General features: G+C 42.8%; 2 protein-coding genes and 1 long non-coding RNA gene across 7 annotated transcripts in view; 2 read left to right on the top strand and 1 right to left on the bottom strand.

Annotated features, from left to right (window-relative positions):
• The window catches only part of LOC117526106 (retinol dehydrogenase 8-like), a 12,342-nt gene extending 11,195 nt beyond the window's left edge, over positions 1–1,147 (top strand). The window contains exons 5-6 of the mRNA XM_034188127.1: positions 343–526; positions 611–1,147. Coding sequence (XP_034044018.1) covers positions 343–526; positions 611–838 — 412 coding nt within the window. The 3' untranslated portion in view covers positions 839–1,147. The remainder of the gene's footprint in view (positions 1–342; positions 527–610) is intronic.
• Positions 1–2,920, bottom strand: part of LOC117526107 — a 14,121-nt gene extending 11,201 nt beyond the window's left edge. The window contains exon 1 of the long non-coding RNA XR_004565215.1: positions 2,799–2,920. This is a non-coding gene — a long non-coding RNA (uncharacterized LOC117526107). The remainder of the gene's footprint in view (positions 1–2,798) is intronic.
• On the top strand, positions 2,521–21,197 carry palb2 (partner and localizer of BRCA2). Of its 5 annotated transcripts, none has more exons than XM_034188123.1 (14): positions 2,521–2,754; positions 2,836–2,928; positions 11,472–11,531; positions 11,606–11,783; positions 12,170–13,504; positions 14,502–14,716; positions 14,747–15,922; positions 17,405–17,557; positions 17,735–17,817; positions 18,790–18,939; positions 19,019–19,135; positions 19,218–19,305; positions 19,383–19,588; positions 20,538–21,197. In XM_034188123.1, the coding sequence occupies exons 1-14, from the start codon at positions 2,752–2,754 to the stop codon at positions 20,782–20,784; spliced, it is 4,104 nt and encodes a 1,367-aa protein (XP_034044014.1). In that variant the 5' UTR covers positions 2,521–2,751; the 3' UTR covers positions 20,785–21,197. The 5 variants fall into 5 exon arrangements, with proteins under 5 accessions (XP_034044014.1, XP_034044015.1, XP_034044017.1 ...); XM_034188124.1 differs by having other exon boundaries at positions 12,170–13,507; positions 14,505–14,716; XM_034188126.1 differs by having other exon boundaries at positions 12,170–13,507; positions 17,798–17,817.

Below are 21,197 nucleotides of genomic sequence, written 5' to 3'. Positions count from 1 at the left end.
CTCATGTAGACACACACACGCGCACACACACACACACACACACACACACACACAAGGCCTCCTGCAGATGCCGTTAAAATGTAAATATTGTTTTTGATTGAGTGAATAATTGATTGATAGAGGAGCTTTATTGAACATGTACAAATTGTACGTAAGACAATAGGATCTTAATAATTAATTAAACAACTGCAAATTCTAAAGAACACAATGCTCATACGGCCGAGGATATTTTAGCACTGTGTTACATTTCTATATTACCAGGTCATGGAGTTTAAACTTTGTTGCATTTTGTTGTTTGGTTCACAAACATTGATCTGTCTCTGTCTCTCTCTCTCACCTCAGTCTGTCCATGATAGAACCTGGTCCAGTACACACAGAGTTTGAGAAAAATATGATTGAGGATGTGAGACAGAGGGAGTATCCCGGAGCAGACGCTGACACTATCCATTACTTCAAGAACGTCTACCTTCCTTCCTCCATTGACATCTTTGACACAATGGGTCAAACGCCCGATGACATCGCCAGAGTATGTTCTCTGTCTGGAGCTCAGTCTGTCTGTTTTAGTTTTCTGTCTGCAGAACTGATTCAATCTGTGTGTCCGTCTTTGCAGTGCACCAAGAAAGTGATTGAAGCCAGCAGCCCGCGCTTCCGAAATCTCACCAACCCCTGGTACACGCCCATCTTAGCCCTGAAATATGCAGATGAAACTGGAAGCCTGTCTGTTCGTGCCTTCTACCACATGTTCTTTAACCTGGGCTCTCTAATGCACATCACTATGACCGCCATCAAGTACCTGACCTGTGGATGTCTGAGGATCAGGACAATTTCCCCAAACTAGAAGATTTCTACATGGAACATAATGTAAATAAGACAACCCCAAGTGAATGCAGGGATTTAGAATTCTCAATGTCCAAAAACAGGTTACACTATAATATACTGTAACAGCTGAAGAATATATGTCTGTGTGGTTGTTTGATCTGCACTGTACATGATCAGGTCTGTCTGTTTTTCATTGTGTTATACAGCACAGGGGCATGTTCCTAATCCAGCCTGTCTTATCTCAGCCTCCTTCTCTGGTCCCATGTCTCTTCTCTTCCCAAAGTTGAGCTTTGATTGATGCAGTCTGTCTGTTCTTTTTTTTTTTTTTTTTTTTTTTAGACAATGATAGAAGTGCAAATCAAATGAGAAAGACGGATTATTTATTTATTTTCAAAAAAATGCGAGCACAAATAAGTATTATAAAGAGTGGAAGAAAAAGATCTAATACAAGTGAGAGAGTAGCAGCCCTTTTTGCCAAGCCCTTTGTTTATTTTTCTGTATTTGGCCCTCACTAAAAAAAGTTTGGACACCCCTGATGTAGATTAAAGTAAAGATGATGCGGTACCTCCACGTCATTTTGGAAAGTGTTTGTCTTTTACAACCTGCTATAATTGTGGCTGTATAAAGAGATAGGTACATCTCCAGGTCATCAGTGTAACAGTGAAAGTCAATTCCATGGCTACATGTAATCTGACTAAGAGAGACCATAAGAATGTGCCGAGAACATAATCTTGAGGTACTCCATACTCCACTATGAGATGTAGTGTTGTTGTAAGAAACACACTCAAGTCGACCTGACAAAGAAGATCTTGGCCATTACTGACCAGAAACACTGAAGTAGTATCCAGTTCTCGCCAACAAAGTACAGCGATTTGCTGTTAGCTGTACTTAAATCTATATTATCAACACAACACTGATATGGAATCAGTATCTGTATAACAACAACAAATCCTGCCATCTCTGATGAATAATGCATCTAGATACAGACTACAAAGGCTCAAATAAATAATTCTCTTTCAAATATACACAAAGTTGCTTTACTACTAATTTCCAAAAACACTCTTAAAGAATGAAAACTTGGAAATAATGGAAATTTGTCAGAAAACAGTATCCAGATTAGGTTTCTTAAGTTGAGATTTTATTACAGCAGTTTTAAAGATAACAGGGGTACTTCTCTTGGTGAATGAAATTAACAGTATTCAGAATTGTGGACCCCAGTGTTTTCCAAGGATTATCTGCAAGCCTATTTAGCAAAGGATCCACAAAACAAGAAGTAAGTTCATCACAGGCTGGTATACTTTAGTTGTAATATTGTCAACTTGTTTAAAACACAAACAAAAATATTAAATCAGAAATCTGAAAATTGTTAAGTTATGATGGTTTCTGGTGATTTTTGCCACAGTATCAAACATAAATCATCCTCATTATATGCTGTTTTTGTGAGTTACAATATTGTTGCCCAAACCTAACCATTGGACTAACTAACCCACAGCCACCAGCGGTCCACTGTCTACTGACTTATTAGTGAAAAAAATAAGATAATAACCCAAACATGACCCCGAAACACCTTATCAGCATAATGTTACTTTTTATCCCTTAAAAATGGGAAACCATAAAAAAAAAAACACGAATAATCGCTCTCAGCGATTTATCGGTGTTCTACTACTCAGGTCTTAGGAGAAGTACCGCGGGAACCTGAACTAATCGATGGCAGTTTGATCGAGCATGAAAATAAGTAAACATACACGGTGCCGTAGTTGCATGCAAATGCTGTCGAGGCTTTATCGTTGATATAAACCTAAATTTTGCCCTTAAATTAATGGTGATTTAAGGAAGGACGTCTGCTCGTGTATGGATACTGTTGCTAAGGGGCATGTTGGGGGTTTAGCCTGTCGTTAGCATTGCAGCTCAGCGAAGCTAACGTTTTCTGACATGGTGAGTTGAAATAATTCACTGAAAACAGCAAAAAGGTTACCCACATATGTGTTGGAACGTTAAATCTGTGTCGTGTGTCAGGGCCGAGTGAGCATTATGGAGAAAAAAGTTGGAGAAGATGTGGATTCTGATGATCTGCTGAAGACTTCGTTGCACTGTGACGACAAGGATAAGGTATTTAGTTATTTTCAGAATATTTATTTGAATGTCACTGCACTCCGAGAAATCAAAATGATTATTTTCATTAAATGTATATATGTCAACTGGCCTAGCTGTGTATATTCTGTGTTATGGTCATTTTGCATGTAAAAAAGATGCCAACATGGTCAAAAATAGGTTCTTTGGTGACTCACCTGTATTAAACAGAATTTTTAAAATGTCAGAGATGATTATGCAGTACTTTTTACTGGCAGGAATTTTCTGGACCTCCTCATCCAGTGACTCACCCAGTGAATCCTCTGTAGGGAATTGAAGCTGGAAGGATATAGACCAGTGCAGTGTAATCAATAGGGCCAATATCCCTTTGAATTTTTGAGACCATGACCTACGTCTGGGGTGGGTGTGAAAATGTTGGCAAATTTTGAGCATTAGTGAGAACTGCTGGCCCAAAATGTCAGCATGCAACAAGTATATGTGATTTTCAAAAAAAAAAAAAACACACAGAGAGCATGCAATTGACTTTTTAAAAATGCTTTCATCAGGATTTATGGATTTTATTATTAAATAAGCAAAGCAGTGGTGATCACTTATTCCATTTCATCATCCCTACCATCCTCATCAGAATCTTCTTCACTGTCATCATTATTTAAAGTACTGCATCCAGTGATGTTATGGCAATCATGTCTGGCACGTTTGCACAGATCTGTGTATGGAACATTGCTTTGTAGGCATAGAAATGTCTGCATCTCTGTGTTTATTTATTTATTTTTCAATTAACAATGCAAGTTCCATCACACAATCATACAATTGCATTAAATCACAATAACCATGAAATCAATTAGCCATGAGATACAATATTCTAATTATGCAACTGCTGAGCAGTAAAAACAAAACAAAACTAGGACTGCAAACAGTCATATACGGGCCCTCGTTCCGCGTGACCGCCTACCCAGGGCGGTGTGTTCCCTTGTGACCAGATGTGGGCACATGCGTACAGGGGCAACCACTCATCCCACAGTTCAGATTTCAAGCAAATCACACAGTGCATGAAGGAGTTATGACATGTTGATGGTTCATCCACTAGGGGGCGCTCAGTGTACAAACAGAGGGGCCAGGTGTGTTGAGGGGCCAACCGTCATCATACATGTGAAGTTTCAAGTCAATCAGGCAAAGCATGAAGGAGTTATCATGACTTGATGTTCCATGGCGAAGGGTCAAAATGGCGGCACCATAGCGGCCACACCCTTCAACATAGAGAAAAGCTTTTGATAACTTTTGGTTAGTATCATCTCTGGATGCTGTCAAAGAAATTTGAAGTGCATTGGACAAAATCCCTAGGAGGAGTTCGTTCAAATACAACGTGTGGAAATCACGCCAAAATGACAAGAAAGTTCAAAATGGCCAACTTCCTGTTTGGAGTAGACCCATGGTGCAAGAGACTTTTTTGTACGTCTATGCAAGTCACACGTGTACCAATTTTCATCTCCCTACTCCAAAAAAACCCCTATGTGGAGGGGTTTTTGAAAGTTTCAAGGGGGCGCTATTGAGGCATTTTGGCCTGCCCATGGGCGACGCCCCTATGAATTGTAAGAGGTTGTCGTGCTCGACCTGTGTATCAATTTTCATGATGATGTGACAAAATTAAAGCCGTCAAAATGAAGAACGTAATTTCATGGCGAATGGGCAATATTCGGCACGCCGCCACACGGACGCCGTTACTCATAACTTCACGGCGTTCATCGCCTACGTTCACCAATTTGTTCTGCATGTTTTAGAAGTGGAATGAAGTTGATTGGGTTAAGTATGTGACATCAGGACCTCTTAAAGTAAAAATAGGACATTTCCCGCCACCACCGGGGGGCGCTATGGCGCAGGTGGGAACTTAAGATATGTAGACGTTCAGGGCGGAGCCCTCATCATGTCCAGCAAGTTTGAAGGATCTACGATGAAGTATGCGGCCGTGACAGCCGTTCAAAGTGAAATGGCGTGCTCTGAAAAGCTTGCCAAAGTTTGACGACCCCTAGCAGCCACGCCTTTTGACTTAATTAGAATCTTTTGATAGCTTTTCATCACCATTGTGTTGTGATGATTTTGACCAAATTTGAAGACGATCGGATGAAATCCCTAGGACGAGTTCGTTCAAATGTAAGTAGCGGAAATGGCCAAAAATGGCAAAAATTTGCTCAAAATCGAAACTTAAAATCAAAATGGCCGACTTCTGTCGATATTTCACCATGACAGTAAGAGACTTTTTCCTGCGTCCTGGCATGGTAAATATGTGTACCAAATTTCGTGAGGCTACGACAAAAAAAGGCCAATGCGGAGGGGTTTTTGAAAATTTCTAGGGGGTGCTATTTCGCGATTTTTCTGCGACCATGTGCGACGCCCCCAAAATATCGAATTTCGGATCCGGCCGGACGACTTTGGAAAGTTTGATGAGTTTTTGAGCATGGGAAGAGGCCGAAATTTCGATTTTCAAGAGTGAGAATAATAATAATAATAAATAATAATAATAATAATAATAACTAGGACTGCAAGCAGTCATATACGGGCCCTTGTTCCGCGCAACCGCCTACCCAGGCCAGTGGGTGCCCTTGTGACAACATGTGGGCATGTGCATGCAGGGGCAACCACTCATCACACAATTAAAAGTTTCAAGTCAATCAGGCAAAGCATGAAGGAGTTATCATGACTTGATGTTCTATGGCAAAGGGTCAAAATGGCGGCACCATAGCGGCCACACCCTTCAACGACTTTGGAAAGTTTGGTGAGTTTTTGAGCATGGGAAGAGGCCGAAATTTCGATTTCAAAAGTGGGAAGAATAATAATAATAATTAAAAATAATAATAATAAACCGCAATTACAATAGGGTCCTCGTAGAACGTTGCCTACTCGAGCCCTAATAACTAGGACTGCAAGCAGTCATATACGGGCCGTCATTCCGTGCAACTGCCTACCCAGGCCAGTGGGTGCCCTTGTGACCACATGTGGGCATGTGCATGCAGGGGCAACCACTCATCACACAATTAAAAGTTTAAACAAATCACACAATGGATCAAGGAGTTATGACATGTTGATTGGTCATCCACTAGGGGGTGCTCAGTGTACAAACAGAGGGGCTGGGTGTGTTCAGGGGCCAACCGTCATCATACATGTGAAGTTTCAAGTCAATCAGGCAAAGCATGAAGGAGTTATCATGACTTGATGTTCCATGGCAAAGGGTCAAAATGGCGGCACCATAGCGGCCACACCCTTCAACATAGAGAAAAGCTTTCGATAACTTTTGGTCAGTATCATCTTTGGATGCTGTCAAAGAAATTTGAAGTGCATTGGACAAAATCCCTAGGAGGAGTTTGTTCAAATACAACATGTGGAAATCATTTCAAAATGAGAAGAAAATTCAAAATGGCCGACTTCCTGTTTAGAGTAGACTCATGGTGCAAGAGACTTTTTTGTACATCTATGCAAGTCACACGTGTACCAATTTTCATCTCCCTACTCCAAAAAACCCCCTATGGCGAGGGGTTTTTAAAATTTTCAAGGGGGCGATATTCACTTTGCCCCGCCCATGGGCGACGCCCCTATGAATTGTAGGAGGTTGTCATGCTTGACCTGTGTATCAATTTTCATGATGATATGACAAAATTAAAGCCATCAAAAGGAAGAACGTAATTTCATGGCGAAGGGGCGATATTTGGTACGCCGCCACACAGAAGCCGTTACTCATAAGTTCACGGCGATCATCGCCTACGTTCAACAACTTGTTCTGCATGTTTTAGAAGTGGAAGGAAGTTCATGGGGTTAACTATGTGACTTCAATACCTGTTTAAGTATAATGTTCCATGGCGAAGGGTCAAAATGGCGACGCCATAGCGGCCACACCTTTCAACATAAAGAAAAGCTTTCGATAACTTTTGGTCAGTATCGTCTCTGGGTGATCTGGAAGAAATTTGAAGTGCATTGGACAAAATCCCTAGGAGGAGTTCGTTCAAATACAACATGTGTAAATCACGCCAAACTGAGAAGAAAATTATAAAATGGCCGACTTCCTGTTTGGAGTAGACCCATGGTCCAAGAGACTTTTTGTACGTCTATGCAAGTCACACATGTGTACCAATTTTCATCTCCCTACTCCAAAAAAAACGCTATGGGGAGGTGTTTTTGAAAGTTTCAAGGGGGCGCTATTGAGGCATTTTGCCCCGCCCATGGGCGACGCCCGTATGAATTGTAAGAGGTTGTCGTGCTCGACCTGTGTATCAATTTTCATGATGATGTGACAAAATTAAAGCCGTCAAAGTGAAGAACGTAATTTCATGGCGAATGGGCAATATTCGGCATGCCGCCACACGGACGCCGTTACTCGTAACTTCACAGCATTCATCGCCTACGTTCACCAATTTGTTGTGCATGTTTTAGAAGTGGAATGAAGTTGATTAGGTTAAGTATGTGACATCAGGACCTCTTAAAGTAAAAATAGAACATTTCCCGCCACCACCGGGGGGCGCTATGGCGCAGGTGGGAACTTAAGATGTGTCGACGTTCAGGGCGGAGCCCTCATCATGTCCAGCAAGTTTGAAGGATCTACGATGAAGTATGTGGGCGTGACAGCCGTGCGAAGTGAAATGGTGTGCTCCGAAAAGCTCGCCAAAGTTTGACGATCCCTAGCAGCCACGCCTTTTGACTTAATTAGAATCTTTTGATAACTTTTGATCACCATTGTGTTGTGATGATTTTGACCAAATTTGAAGACGATTGGATGAAATCCCTAGGACGAGTTCGTTCAAATGTAAGTAGTGGAAATGGCCAAAAATTGCAAAAATTTGCTCAAAATCGAAACTTAAAATCAAAATGGCCGACTTCCTGTCGATATTTCTCCATGACAGTAAGAGACTTTTTCGTGCGTCCTGGCATGGTAAATATGTATACCGAATTTTGTGAGGCTACGACAAAAAAAGCCCAATGCGGAGGGGTTTTTGAAAATTTCTAGGGGGCGCTATTTCGCGATTTTTCTGCGACCATGTGCGATGCCCCCAAAATATCGAATTTCGGATCCGGCCGGACGACTTTGGAAAGTTTGGTGAGTTTTTGAGCATGGGAAGAGGCCGAAATTTTGATTTCAAGAGTGAGAATAATAATAATAACTAGGACTGCAAGCAGTCATATACGGGCCCTCGTTCTGCGCGACCGCCTACCCAGGCCAGTGGGTGACCTTGTGACCGCATGTGCATGCAGGGGTAACCACTCATCACACAGTTAAAACTTTAAACAAATCACACAATGCATCAAGGAGTTATGACATGTTGATTGTTCATCCACTAGGGGGCGCTCAGTGTACAAACAGAGGGGCTGGGTGTGTTCAGGGGCCAACCGTCATCATATATATGAAGTTTCAAGTCAATCAGGCAAAGCATGAAGGAGTTATCATGACTTGATGTTCTATGGCAAAGGGTCAAAATGGCGGCACCATAGTGGCCACACCCTTCAACATAGAGAAAAGCTTTCGATAACTTTTGTTCAGTATCATCTTTGGATGCTGTCAAAGAAATCTGAAGTGCATTGGACAAAATCCGTGGGAGGAGTTCGTTCAAATACAACGTGGAAATCACGCCAAAATGAGAAGAAAATTCAAAATGGCTGACTTCCTGTTTGGAGTAGACTCATGGTGCAAGAGACTTTTTTGTATGTCTATGAAAGGCACATATGTGTACCAATTTTCATCTCCCTACTCCAAAAAAACCCCTATGTGGAGGGGTTTTTGAAAGTTTCAAGGGGGCGCTATTGAGGCATTTTGCCCCGCCCATGGGCGACGTCCCTATGAATCGTAAGAGGTTGTCATGCTCGACCTGTGTATCAATTTTCATGATGATGTGACAAAATTAAAGCCGTCAAAATGAAGAACGGAATTTCATGGCGAATGGGCAATATTCGGCATGCGCCACACGGACGCCGTTACTCGTAACTTCACGGCGTTCATCGCCTACGTTCACCAATTTGTTCTGCATGTTTTAGAAGTGTAATGAAATTGATTGGGTTAAGTATGTGACATCAGGACCTCTTAAAGTAAAAATAGGACATTTCCCGCCACCACCGGGGGGGGCGCTATGGCGCAGGTGGGAACATAAGATATGTAGACGTTCAGGGTGGAGCCCTCATCATATGCAGCAAGTTTGAAGGATCTACGATGAAGTATGTGGGCGTGACAGCCGTTTGAAGTGAAATGGCGTGCTCCGAAAAGCTCGCCAAAGTTTGACGACCCCTAGCAGCCACGCCTTTTGACTTAATTAGAATCTTTTGATAACTTTTGATCACCATTGTGTTGTGATGATTTTGACCAAATTTGAAGACAATCGGATAAAATCCCTAGGACGAATTTGTTCAAATGTAAGTAGTGGAAATGGCCAAAAATGGCAAAAATTTGCTCAAAATCGAAACTTAAAATCAAAATGGCCGACTTCCTGTCGATATTTCACCATGACAGTAAGAGACTTTTTCGTGCGTCCTGGCATGGTAAATATGTGTACCGAATTTCGTGAGGCTAAGACGAAAAAAGCCCAATGCGGAGGGGTTTTTGAAAATTTCTAGGGGGCGCTATTTCGCAATTTTTCTGCGACCATGTGCGACGCCCCCAAATTATCGAATTTCGGATCCGGCCAGACGACTTTGGAAAGTTTGGTGAGTTTTTGAGCATGGGAAGAGGCTGAAATTTCTATTTCAAGAGTGAGAATAATAATAATAATAATAATAAACAGCGCAATTACAATAGGGTCCTCGTAGGATGTTGCCTACTCGGGCCCTAATAATAATATTAAACAGCGCAATTACAATAGGGTCCTCGTAGGACGTTGCCTACTCGGGCCCTAAGAATAATAATAAATAATAATAATAATAAACAGCGCAATTACAATGGGGTCCTCGTAGGACGTTGCCTACTCGGGCCCTAAAAATTGGCCAGAGGTTCCCCATGTAAAGAAGCATCTGAAGTCACAATTACCATGATTTCGAATGGCCATGAGATGTGGTATTCATTGTAATTGTTGGAGAATTAGTACATATAAATAACTAAATGAATAAATGAATAGAAACTGGCGGTTCTCCTACAGGTCCAGCAGTAAGGCATAAAAAATTTAAATCACTGTGGTACTACTATGAATTACAATTGTCTGATCATTAGAAATGATAAGGCTGTGTGAGATCATATCTTTCATGATGTCAAATGATGCATCAAATATTGGTTTGTTCTAATTTCTTTGAATATCAATGTGTCATACATAACCAACAACAGAATTTACACAGACAAAATCAGCACAATAATCTTCATTGTTTTGTATCACCTTGACCAACACGTTATAGTAATACTTCACAATCTTCAAAAAAACAGCCATCAAAGTAGACTAAGGCAGTGATACACAGTCAGTGAGTCACAGTGTTTGATTTATCATATATAAAATTTAAGTTTACATGAAATTAAATATTAAGCTTACCTACATATAGAAGCTGCAACTTCTGCTTTCTTTTTGATGCTCTTTGTAGTTCTTTCAACTTGTTCTGAGTTGGTAAAGCGTGAGTAGTAACGTGTCTGTGTAATCGTCGGGTATTGGAGGTTTACCGTTATTATTACTATTATTATTACTGAAATCTGTCGACATGGCCAGTGGTGTAACACGTTCCATTTTCTGCTTGCACACCTTCCAAAGTAAAAAAAATAAAAATCTTCCAAAGTCTTCATTTTTTTGTAATGTATTCTAAAAACCATGTACGTCTTCTCTGAAAATGGCACTACCTTGCACTTTAGGATGGGAAGACACATAAAATACGCTTTTTCTTTATCCGAAGATGATGCTACCTGTTCACTGTAGGCAGCCATATTGTCACCACACGTCACCAACTCTCTGTATTACGGCGATTGTCATTGGCCAGTTGCTTGTAATCAATGGAATGATTAGTTAGTTCTTTTTGACGCTTAGCAGGTACTTTTAAACAATTAATTAAAAATCAAGTTGACTCATTAATGTACCTGGATATTGCATGTGAAACGTAACTGAATATTTGCTGTAATATTCTCTACCAAGTTTACAAAAATCATGCCCAGCCTTTTTATAGGTCACTCAGTCACAATACAATGGGATGCCTGGGTGTCTAATACACTGTCTCCACGATACAGTACATATCATGATACACCCATCGCAGTTTGATACGTGATGCATAATTACATCACTGTTCACACTAATTATATAGAAACTCATTTTTGGTTAATGTTTACCTTTTTAAAGAAGTAAATTATAAAGTATAAGTTGTTATCCTTAATGTTATGTTTGTTATTTGTCAGTTTTGTAAATCACTTATGGTTTTTGCTGGAAATATTTGCTTTGTTGTTATTGTTTAATGGACTGACTTACATAATAGAAAGCTGTTGTTAATTTAAGATGTCTCTAATTGTATGTAAAATAGGAAGAATGAACTTGTTTATGTTTCATTTGCTGGTACATTTCCCTGCTTCATGCCTGATATCTTTAAACTTTACACACTATAGCTGACGTTTAACCTCTATTCCCACTCAGCTTCGTAGAAAGTTGGCATTGTTACAGAAGGAATACCTGAGGACAGCCCGAAGACTGAAGGTCTGTTGTTCTTCTTTGCTTGCCATAACCCTGTAGAAATTCTCAATCTCACAGATGTACAAATGTGGTCACAGCGTGCAGAGCGGTTGGAGGCAGTGAGGAAACATGTTCGGAACAGAATCACGGAGCAGAACCACCAGAATCAGGGATGCTCAGGCGGCACATCTAACCCTCTTCTCCAAACATCCTCATCTTCACGAGCTGCCGCTGAGACTACCGCAGCCTTTTCTGAGTGCCAGGGCCTCAGTGGAGGTGAGTCTGTTTTAATGAGCCGTGCATATCGTGCATATCTGCAGATATCTGAATCAGTTAAAAGAAATCTATGATGTCATGTCTGTAGTCGGTTGACTTTTTAGAGTTATTCTCAGAGTTTGTTGTCGTTAAAAATTTATTTGATTCATGCCGTCCTCTGGGTGTCTCAGATATTCAGTAAGGGCTCCTAAATGTCATAGCGGTTGTTCACCTAGTAAAAGTCAGTGCTGACATCATAATTTGCTGTGTAATTTTTACAGTTTATAGCAGTTATTAGGGGAGCTTCTTCTCCACTCAGCTGTCTGCTCTACTTTAAGACGATGAGAAAAAAAACAATATTTTGCCTGTAAAACCAGAATAGTTAAGATTAACTGAATGTCTTCCAGATCCAGCTGGTGAATTCAGGAGGACTCAAACAATCAAGTTTCTTCTCCCCTCTGATGCAGCGTGCACGCCGCCCCCCGATGCCAGCCTCGATCCAGCTGGAAACCACAAAGCCAGTCCTGCCCTGCGGCTCAGGTCTCGAAGCAGCCGCTTGCGTTGGGAAAAGAGAACCGCTGAAGCTAGCAGGAGCACAGACAACAGTGAGGATGGACTTGAGCAGAGCGGGAGGACAGAGGGTGTGAGAAGTGAGGGAGAGGAAGGCAAAGTCAAGTCAGAGGGAGCAGAGGTCATCAAGGAAAGTGAAGAGATTACGACTGCTTTGGAGTGTGAGTCCCCTTCTGTGCTGCTTCCACACTGGAACACCTGTGGAGGAGCAGGAGAAACGGAAGCACAGGAAAAACAAGGAGGTCAACAACATCAGGAGCAGACTGAGAAAAGAGATTCAGTCTCAGCCTCTTCACCTCTGATGCAGTGGAGCCCTGCTGTGAACACTGAAGGTAGACAGATACATGAAGAAAGCCGGCAGGAAAAACCTGTGCAACAACAAAGAGGGGACATGGAGCAAACTCAGGATAGCACTTTAAAAATAAAAGATGACAAAGACACCGCAGGAAAGAATCTCATGGACTCCTGTACTGTAGTTGAAGGACTACTTTATCCAGCGGAATACTACATCCGGACCACAAGGCGGATGACATCTGCACAGAGCCAGCCTAACGTGCAGGCCATCGTACTGTCCCAGTTCAGCCAGGGTCGAGGTCGTAGGAGAGGCCGCGGGAGAGGCTTCAACACCAACAGGTGTTCAGATCAGCACACTCAGACAGACTCCTCCCTTCTGAGTGAGCCCGCATCATCAGGTTCTCGCGTCCACTTCGATGTTCAGGCTCTTGACAAGTCTGCTGTGTACGAAAATCAGACACCTGAGCAGACCAACACTGAGGCACGTTTGGTTTCTACATTAGGCACTTGTCGCCCAGTGAGGAGTAGCAGCAGGAGGAGGAGAAGAGGTCGAGGCAGAGGGACGTGTCTTGCCGCACGGCACTCCTCTGGTTTAGAAACTCCTCCTCTTTGCAGTAAACAAACATCAGATGATTCCCAGCCACTCAGCGGCAGTGTCGATCCGTCTGTGTCTTCATCTGGAGCTGAGGGGCTAAAGACTGAAGTTGCTGCTCCAGTGCCTGATGATCCCCAACCTCTGTCTCCTCGTGCCACAGATGCCCAGAGTTCCTCTGGAGTTAATGGGACACCATCAAGCACCACATCTTGCCATCTGAAGAACATCCATCCCATCTTTTCACAGAGGAGCTGCCAGACTACAAGATCCATGCAAATGGAGAGAAGTAAGACTTAGTAATCAGGCCATAATTTGTTTGTTCCATTCCTCCTCTCGGGTGCTTCTGTGTCCATTTCAGTGTACCCCAGCATTGCCATTTAAGTGTTTGTTTTGCCAAAGTTCAAGGTCGTTGGGATCAAAGGTCTAAATTTTGTGTTATCTATCTTTCTTCCCCTACTCCCACGTCCTTTGGCTGATCTTCACCAAACTTGATATGTGAATGACAGACCTTAGAATTTCCCTTAAAGGATTTGTTTTGACAAAGGTCATGGTCATTAGGATCAAATGACAAAATTATATTATTCCCCCATGTTGCTGTGTTCACCGGGTGGTACAGTGGCTTAGCAGTTAGCACTGTTGCCTCACAGCAAGAAGGTCCTTGGATCTCTTCCCAGCTAGCCCTTTCTGTGTGGAGTTTGCATGTTCTCCCTCTGTGTTGGCCTGGGTTCCCTCCACATGCTCCGGGTTCTTCCACTTGAGTTGATTTACACCAGACTTGGCACACATATGCAGGTGGTTGCAGCAATTGCTCAGGCAAGGTCTGATTTGCACAAAGGTCAGTCACTGGGGTCAAGGTAATGTTTTCCTTTCGGTCTGTTGCCCTACTCCTCCCAGGTCCTTTTGCTGGTTTCTACCAGACTTTGAATGTCAGTGATAGTTGACCCCAAAATTACCTTTGAAGATTTCATCTTTGCAAAGTCCAGGGAACTTGGTTTTCAACCTGTTTAGGTCCAAATGTGGCACATACATAAGTGGATTCCAGATTTGTCCAGACAAAGTCAACCAGAGGTCAATCATGTGGGTGAAAGTCAAGGTAATTGGGGTCAAATGTCAGATTGCCATAGCTCTTACTGTCTTCATGCCCACGGGTACTATTCATTGCCATTTAATGTTCATTGTGTAATAATAATAGTAATTGTATTTGTATTGGTTGTGTGAATTATCTAATCTCTCATTCATGTGTTTTTCTGCTTCCATCTTGTTTTTTCCTGTGTGTACAGCAGACTGGCGGCTGGTCCGCTTGCCTTCCTCTTCACCAGCCGAGAACTCTCTGCTTCCTTCCTCACTGTTTGACAGACTGGTCAACTTTGACATCCAGCAAGATTTCCATCTCCCTGATGACCAGTTTGCCTCCCTGAAGCTGCACAAGCTCCGACAAGTCGCCGTGGAATTGGAGCTCTTCACATCTCCATCTTACAATACACGCAGCAGCAGCAGAGATGCTGAAACTCGCCGCAGCAGCGATGCAGTGACGCCTCTGCCCTTCACACTCAGTCTCACACCGACAGTGCAAAGTTTGCCACCTACAACTGGAGAATCTTTAAACCAGCAGTCCTCGCTTGCATTGTCTCAGACATCTCCAGGATCCATGGTTGCTCCTCAATCAGTGCATCAGTCCGCAGAAGAACACCTGTCTGATGGAGACACCACAGAAGCTGCTGAAGAGAACCGGGATGAAAACATCTGCACAAATTGCCAGACGCTCACCCGCTCATCACTGTGGGTTTCGGCGGTTCCTGAGTGTGTTGACAACTCTGTAGATCAGTGTGAAGAGCCGAATCCTCAGAGTAGCCACATAGACGACTCATTAGATGTCTGTGTCGTTCCACAGCCTGATCTCAACTGTACAGTCCAACTTGACCAACCATTTGCAGAACAGCTGAAAGAGTCCGTCGTGCATTCGGACAAACTTCAAATAAAACCTGCTTCAGATATCTCTGAGCAACAGACAGATTGTCTTGTGGAGGATCAGCAGCCTACACATCACCAAACAGAAGACGGGACACTCATGGAGGATCTGTCATACTTGAATTGTCCTCCAGAAGAAAACACTGCAGACTCTAACAGTTGTTGCACAACCAACTGCGCTGCTTTGAAAACATCTAATGACTCTGAAGCTGATGCAGAAAAATCAGCTATTGATTCAAAGTGTTTGACTGAAGAACATTGTGAAACCAGCACAGATCCTCCAGAGGAGGAGTTGACTGAAAGTAAAAATGAGGATAAGTGTTCACCTCACCGTAATGTTCACTCTGAGCTCCTGCTGAGCCCCTCCATAACACCACACACAATCTCATCCGCTGTCCCTTCCAGCCCCCCACTGCCATCTCTTGGACTGACACCAAACTCCGTCACAACCGGCCAAGTTCTAACCTCACCATCTCTTCATAAACCCTCCACTCCTCCGGCTCAATCTCCCTGTCCATCCCTCACTTCCGCCCTTCCGCGTCTTCCTCCTGTGTCTTTTCCTGATCCAATCCAGGGTTTTTTGGAGCTTCCAGCTCCCTGCCCAACTGTCACCGCTGTCCAGGAGACTTGTACAAACGAGCGTCAATGTGTTGAGAGAGAGGCTGGGATTGGACATGTGGTGACAACAGAAGAGACGGCAAAGGAGGACATTAGACCCACACATACATTAAAGGTAATGAGGAGTGTTCTAAATGTACATTTGAGCCCACACATTTCATGACAACAAATAATTCATGTGTTTTTCATTTAGAATGTTTATGCTAATTTATTCAAAATAACAATCAAGACCAGGTTTTCAGAGAGTCAGAATTTTGCATGCTTTTCTTTGTGTGTGAAACTGAATATGGTCTCCCACAAGCTTCTCACAATATTTTGTGAAAACTTTTGTCTGATGACGTCAGGCTTCATAATTCCCTGGTGGTCAGGTCAGGTCTTGTATCATGCTAAGGTGCTGCACGTCACTTCATTCACCACATCAGATCCTGGATGGCAGCCACCCAGGTAGACAGCCAGTCCATCTCCACCTCTCCAAAGTAACCATTTGTTGTCACCTTGGCCTCTTCCAGTTGCTGGGGACCTCAGCACTGACCCATCTGTGTGCTGGGTCATGCCCAAAGAAACACCAGCTCCAACAAAATGTTGTGTTGTTGTGTTTCCTCACAATGCAAGTAATACTCCTCATGTGAGTCTCTCAAAGTAACTGCTCTTTTGACAACAAAGTCCAGGTCTCACAATCACACAGTAAGTCAAGAAGTACCAGGACCCTAAAGTCTTGGACCTTCCTTCTCCTGCAGCACTACCAGCATCGCGAAACACCTCACGTCTGATAATGCTTCTTCTTGATGTTGCCATTTATGTAATGAATGCATGATAGACACACACCCATGATTCACGGTTGGGGTGATGTTATTTAGATTAAGAACCTCAAACTTGTTCCTCCATACATGGCGCTGATCGTTTTGATGGCTCAGTTCCATTTTTGTTTGTATCACTAGAGGTCATTCCCCCTAAAGCCTCCATCTTTGACCTGGTGATCAGCTGCAAACATTTGTTGAACACACTGTGTTGATTTTTGACTTGATGTCTCCTTTGCCAACAGCTTTTCAGGACAGGAAGATGTTGGATAATTTCTACGTGATGTCTCCAACTTTTACATCAGTTCTTCAGTTGTGATCCTGGAGTTTGGTTAGACCCCATGGACCGAAGTTCATAATCTAACTTGTGTTCATCTGTAACCTTTCTGGATGCTGAGTCTTAATTCTTTAGGGGGTTTTTGTAATCCTTGCTGTTAAACACAAAAAAATCCCAGGTTTGACAAGTGGACCTTAAATTACAGCCCCATTGTACCCCAAATTATGACAATAAGCAAATTTGAAGCTCGTAAAAGTACATGCATGAATTTCTCTGTGTACAGTTAGTCGACTTAGAGAATATAAACCTTTAACACAGTGAATAAAAACTGAACTATACAGTACGATATATACTAAAATATAACTTGTCAAATTTTCATTCACTTTATCATTGTTTGATGACATTAATTGTGTGAAGTTGAAGAAAACTGACTTTGAATGTTTTTATTCCATATTTCTGTAAACTTATGGCCTCCAGCATTAATTGTTTTCAGAAGTGTGTGTGTGCTTTTGTGTTTGTTCAGGCCCCAGCAGGAGGCTCTCTGGTGGATGCCTGCTGTCTGCTTGGATCTTCAGGTGCTTTGTACGTTGCAGCAGCAGGAAAGTGGGCGGTGTGCATCTGGAGCCAAACATCACCATCCGATTGGAGCTTAATGCACACCTGGACCTTCAGTAAGGTACATTCGCATGTATGTATGTGAGCACAGTAACCTGACGCAGTGTGAGTTCAGTCACACTTCAGCTGGAAACATGACGGACAAAGTTGTTATTTCCTGCTGGAAGGATGAAACCTGATAATTTAATTATTGTAGGTTATTTTTCTTTTTCTTTTTTTTTTCTGAATGTGTTTGCAGCCTGTCATCAATGTGTTTTCTGTCCCGGATGCTGTTGATCTGATGTATGTGACTCTAGGACAGCTGGAGATCAGAGAGGTGAGGTGAGTACAACACCGACTGTCTATGTCACTCTACAGTCCAGTCCATAAGTAATGAAGACTCAACACTTACAGCCATTTTTATACAGAGTCCATCCATTTTCAAAGCCCACAAGTACTTGGACAAATTCAATATAAGGGTTTTTGTTCATACAGATAATCACTTTTACAGCCAGTTTTCTTTAGACACATCAGGAGATGGATACATGAAGATTTGTCACGTGACTGAATATGTCTTGGACTTCATTTATGTCACTCACTCACATCTTCAATCGCTCACTACAGTTAAGGTCCGCAGGGGGCTGGAGCCTTTCCCAGCAGTCATAGAGAGTAAGGCGGGGTACACCCTGGACAGGATCCCAGTCTGTCGCAGGCCACATAGACAAACAAAGGTAGACGAGTGAGCTTTATCACCGAATAGTCAGTGAATCAAGAGCGCAAAAGGGATGAAAGAGAAACAAAATGAAACCAAAGCTAATGTTGATCTCCGCACTTTAAACGAAAAGCACCTAGAGCCACTGCCGGAGCAGTGTGTCTCTGCATCTCTGCGTTCCAGGACTCGGCGCTGGGACGGAGCTGAATGGGTGCTTTGAACCTGTAGGAAACGTGCCAACATGATGGCTGTAAATCTGACAGAAAACAGGAAGACTTGAACAGAGCCAGTGCAGACGTCAGCAGCGTTAAATAAATATTCAGTGACATGCAGCTATTTAATGTCTCATTTTGTTAATTGTTATTAAATTGTTGTATTGGGTCATGGGCATGGATCGGCATTATGTTTCGGGCTGCCCCGTTTGACAAATTTTACTTGTCCTAGTATCTCCAATAACATCCACAGGAGCCTGTAACCCCTTCAGAGTTGTCATGGTTGTCCACTCTAGACTGTACCACACTGTATGTATTTCTTAACGACTAGCTTAAATGAAATCATGCCGTTACCATGGAGATGTGCTCTTTCACTGTGTGCGTCCACAGGATACTATCATGCTCCACCCTCTCTGATGTACTGCTGTGTGAGGGCGTGGTCCAGGCTGTTGTGGGTGTGCCCAAGTCAAGAGTGGTTAGCTCCTCCCACTCAGCAACGGGATCCGTGCTGCAGGTGTTCACGCTGTCGGACAGCAGGTGGTAAGACGCCGTTGGTGATGCGTTTCATCACAGTACAGATATCTCACAGTCTCGTGTGTGTGTGTGTGTGTACATCCAGCGTGCACAGCTCTCAGCTGCTCGTGTCTCCTGGCGTTTGTGTCCGGGCCCTCGCTCCAGTCGAGAGGCTTTCAGATGCTCTGATCGGGACCGATGAGGCAGGACACGTCTTTGTTTGGTAAGAAAGCAAGAAAAGGATGTTTTTGGGCTACAATCATTTTAGTGTCCATGTCACTGAGTGTATTTTGTGCACATGACAGGAATTTAAGGAGTGGACAGCTGCTGCGAAGGATGGTCCTCGGAGAGGGTTTGCTGCACTCGGCCTGCCTCCGAGGTTACTCCTGCAGTGTAAGTCTGCGTGCCGTCTCCACCTCTTACAGGTCATTGTGGCTCCTGATGTTTTGACTGTGTGTGTTATTGTGCAGGGGGTGTTGTTTGTCCTTCTGCAGCATCACTTCCTCAGCTCCCTGGAGGACAAACATGACACCGAAGGAAAAGAAGAAAGCCTTTCCCAGGAGGAACGGCAGCAGGAAAAGAAGACGGCCCTGTTCTCCTTGATCGCCATGAACCCTCTGAATGGGAAGTCTGTGCTGGCCACTCGTCTGTACCCACACAAATCCTGGACGGGAAGGTGAAATGGCTGAAATAAACCCCACCCACTCACAAATAAAATATCCACACCTGTGTCTTACAGGTTTGACACTGAATCCTGCAAATTAATTCTTGTTGATTTTGAGTTTCTGTAAAATACGGTTCTGTCAGGTCTTTGATTACTTAGTCATTTCTCTTCAGAATTGCATCACTTTATCTCTGACTTCCACTACTTTCAATCCATTTTGGCTCCAAACTGTTTGATTTAAAGGGTTCCAACCTCAGGTTTGACCTTTTAAAAGGGTCAGTCAGTGTTTCGTTGTAACCAGAGGTGTATCTTTAAAGCTACAGTGTGCAGGATTTAGTGCCATCTAGTGGCGAGTTTGCTGATTGCTTTATAGTCGCCGGTCATGATTTTTGTTCCCTTCATGTTTTTGCTGAGATTCATGCTCCCTTTGCCTTCTCTTGCCATAATCAATATATTTGAACATCCATAAGCAGTAAGTATGTCCCTTTTGGGCTTCTGTATCAACATGGTATCCTCCATGAGGGGGCCTGCTCCTGTTTATGAAGCACTCATTCTAAGTTTATGAAAGCATATTGATTAATTGTTGCAGGTAATTATACAATAATGAACAGATGGTTAAGAATATTATATTACATATCTGTTAGTAAATGCCCCTGAATTCAACGTACTGTAGCTTTAATGAGCTCCTCAAAACAGACATTAAAAATGTCCCCCACATTAAAGGATTGGACCCACATTTTGACCTTGACTTTTCACCAGCTTTTCTGAAAATCAAATCACTTTATTCCTGATTTACCCTCAATAAATTCACGAAATATTTTCTAAATCAAATAAAAATTCTTTAGGTTATTTTATTCAGTCAGACAGATGCAGGCTCGAGAACGAGCCCCACATGAGCTTCCACGCGCTTCCTGAAATAATTCCACCCCTTCACATCTCGCTCTTCCTCTGCTGTCTGCAGGCTGTGCGAAGCCGATGTTTCCGGCTCGGCAGTGGTCGGCTTGAGCCAGACCGGCTGCGTGTGTGTGTGGGACGTCAGCAAGCACGGCGGTGTGAGGATGGTGAAGCCGACCGACAGAGACGGCTGGCTGCTGGCTCGCTGGGGGGAGCGGGACACACTAGTGACGGGTCACCACAGCGGAAACGTTACTTTGCACTACTGCACTGAGTTACGTGCCTCTGCTCTGCTAACAAACACGTTAGTCTGACGTGCAGTGAACACAGCATCACAGTGTGGACACTTTAAATTTCATTCCTCATCTGAAGGTGATAAAAATTCCACCTGCATGTTTTTCCTTTAATTTTCACTGTGCAATTTTGTTTCATCAGACCTACTTTTAAAATAATCACTGTTTCAGGGGGGATTTTCAAAAAAAAAAAAAAAAAAAAAAAATTACATTTCTTGTTCCCGACACTGTAAACAAATGTCTCAGTCACTGAAGATGTTTTTATTGTTCATCTGGCCGCCATGTTTAAGCGTTCCGTCAAGATGTGCATGTGATAGTATATTAATGTTATTTTTAGACATAGGTAATCCACATGTGAAAAATACTGTTTTATTGCTGTTTGTTCTTTCCTGTTAATATTGTCATATTAAAAGTTGTTATATTTAAAAAAAAAA

The sequence above is a fragment of the Thalassophryne amazonica genome, chromosome 15, assembly GCF_902500255.1.
Source record: "Thalassophryne amazonica chromosome 15, fThaAma1.1, whole genome shotgun sequence".
In the NCBI taxonomy this organism is placed as follows: domain Eukaryota; kingdom Metazoa; phylum Chordata; class Actinopteri; order Batrachoidiformes; family Batrachoididae; genus Thalassophryne; species Thalassophryne amazonica.
The sequence above is the reverse complement of the archived record's forward strand: the minus strand, read 5'-3'. Positions and strand labels throughout refer to the sequence as shown.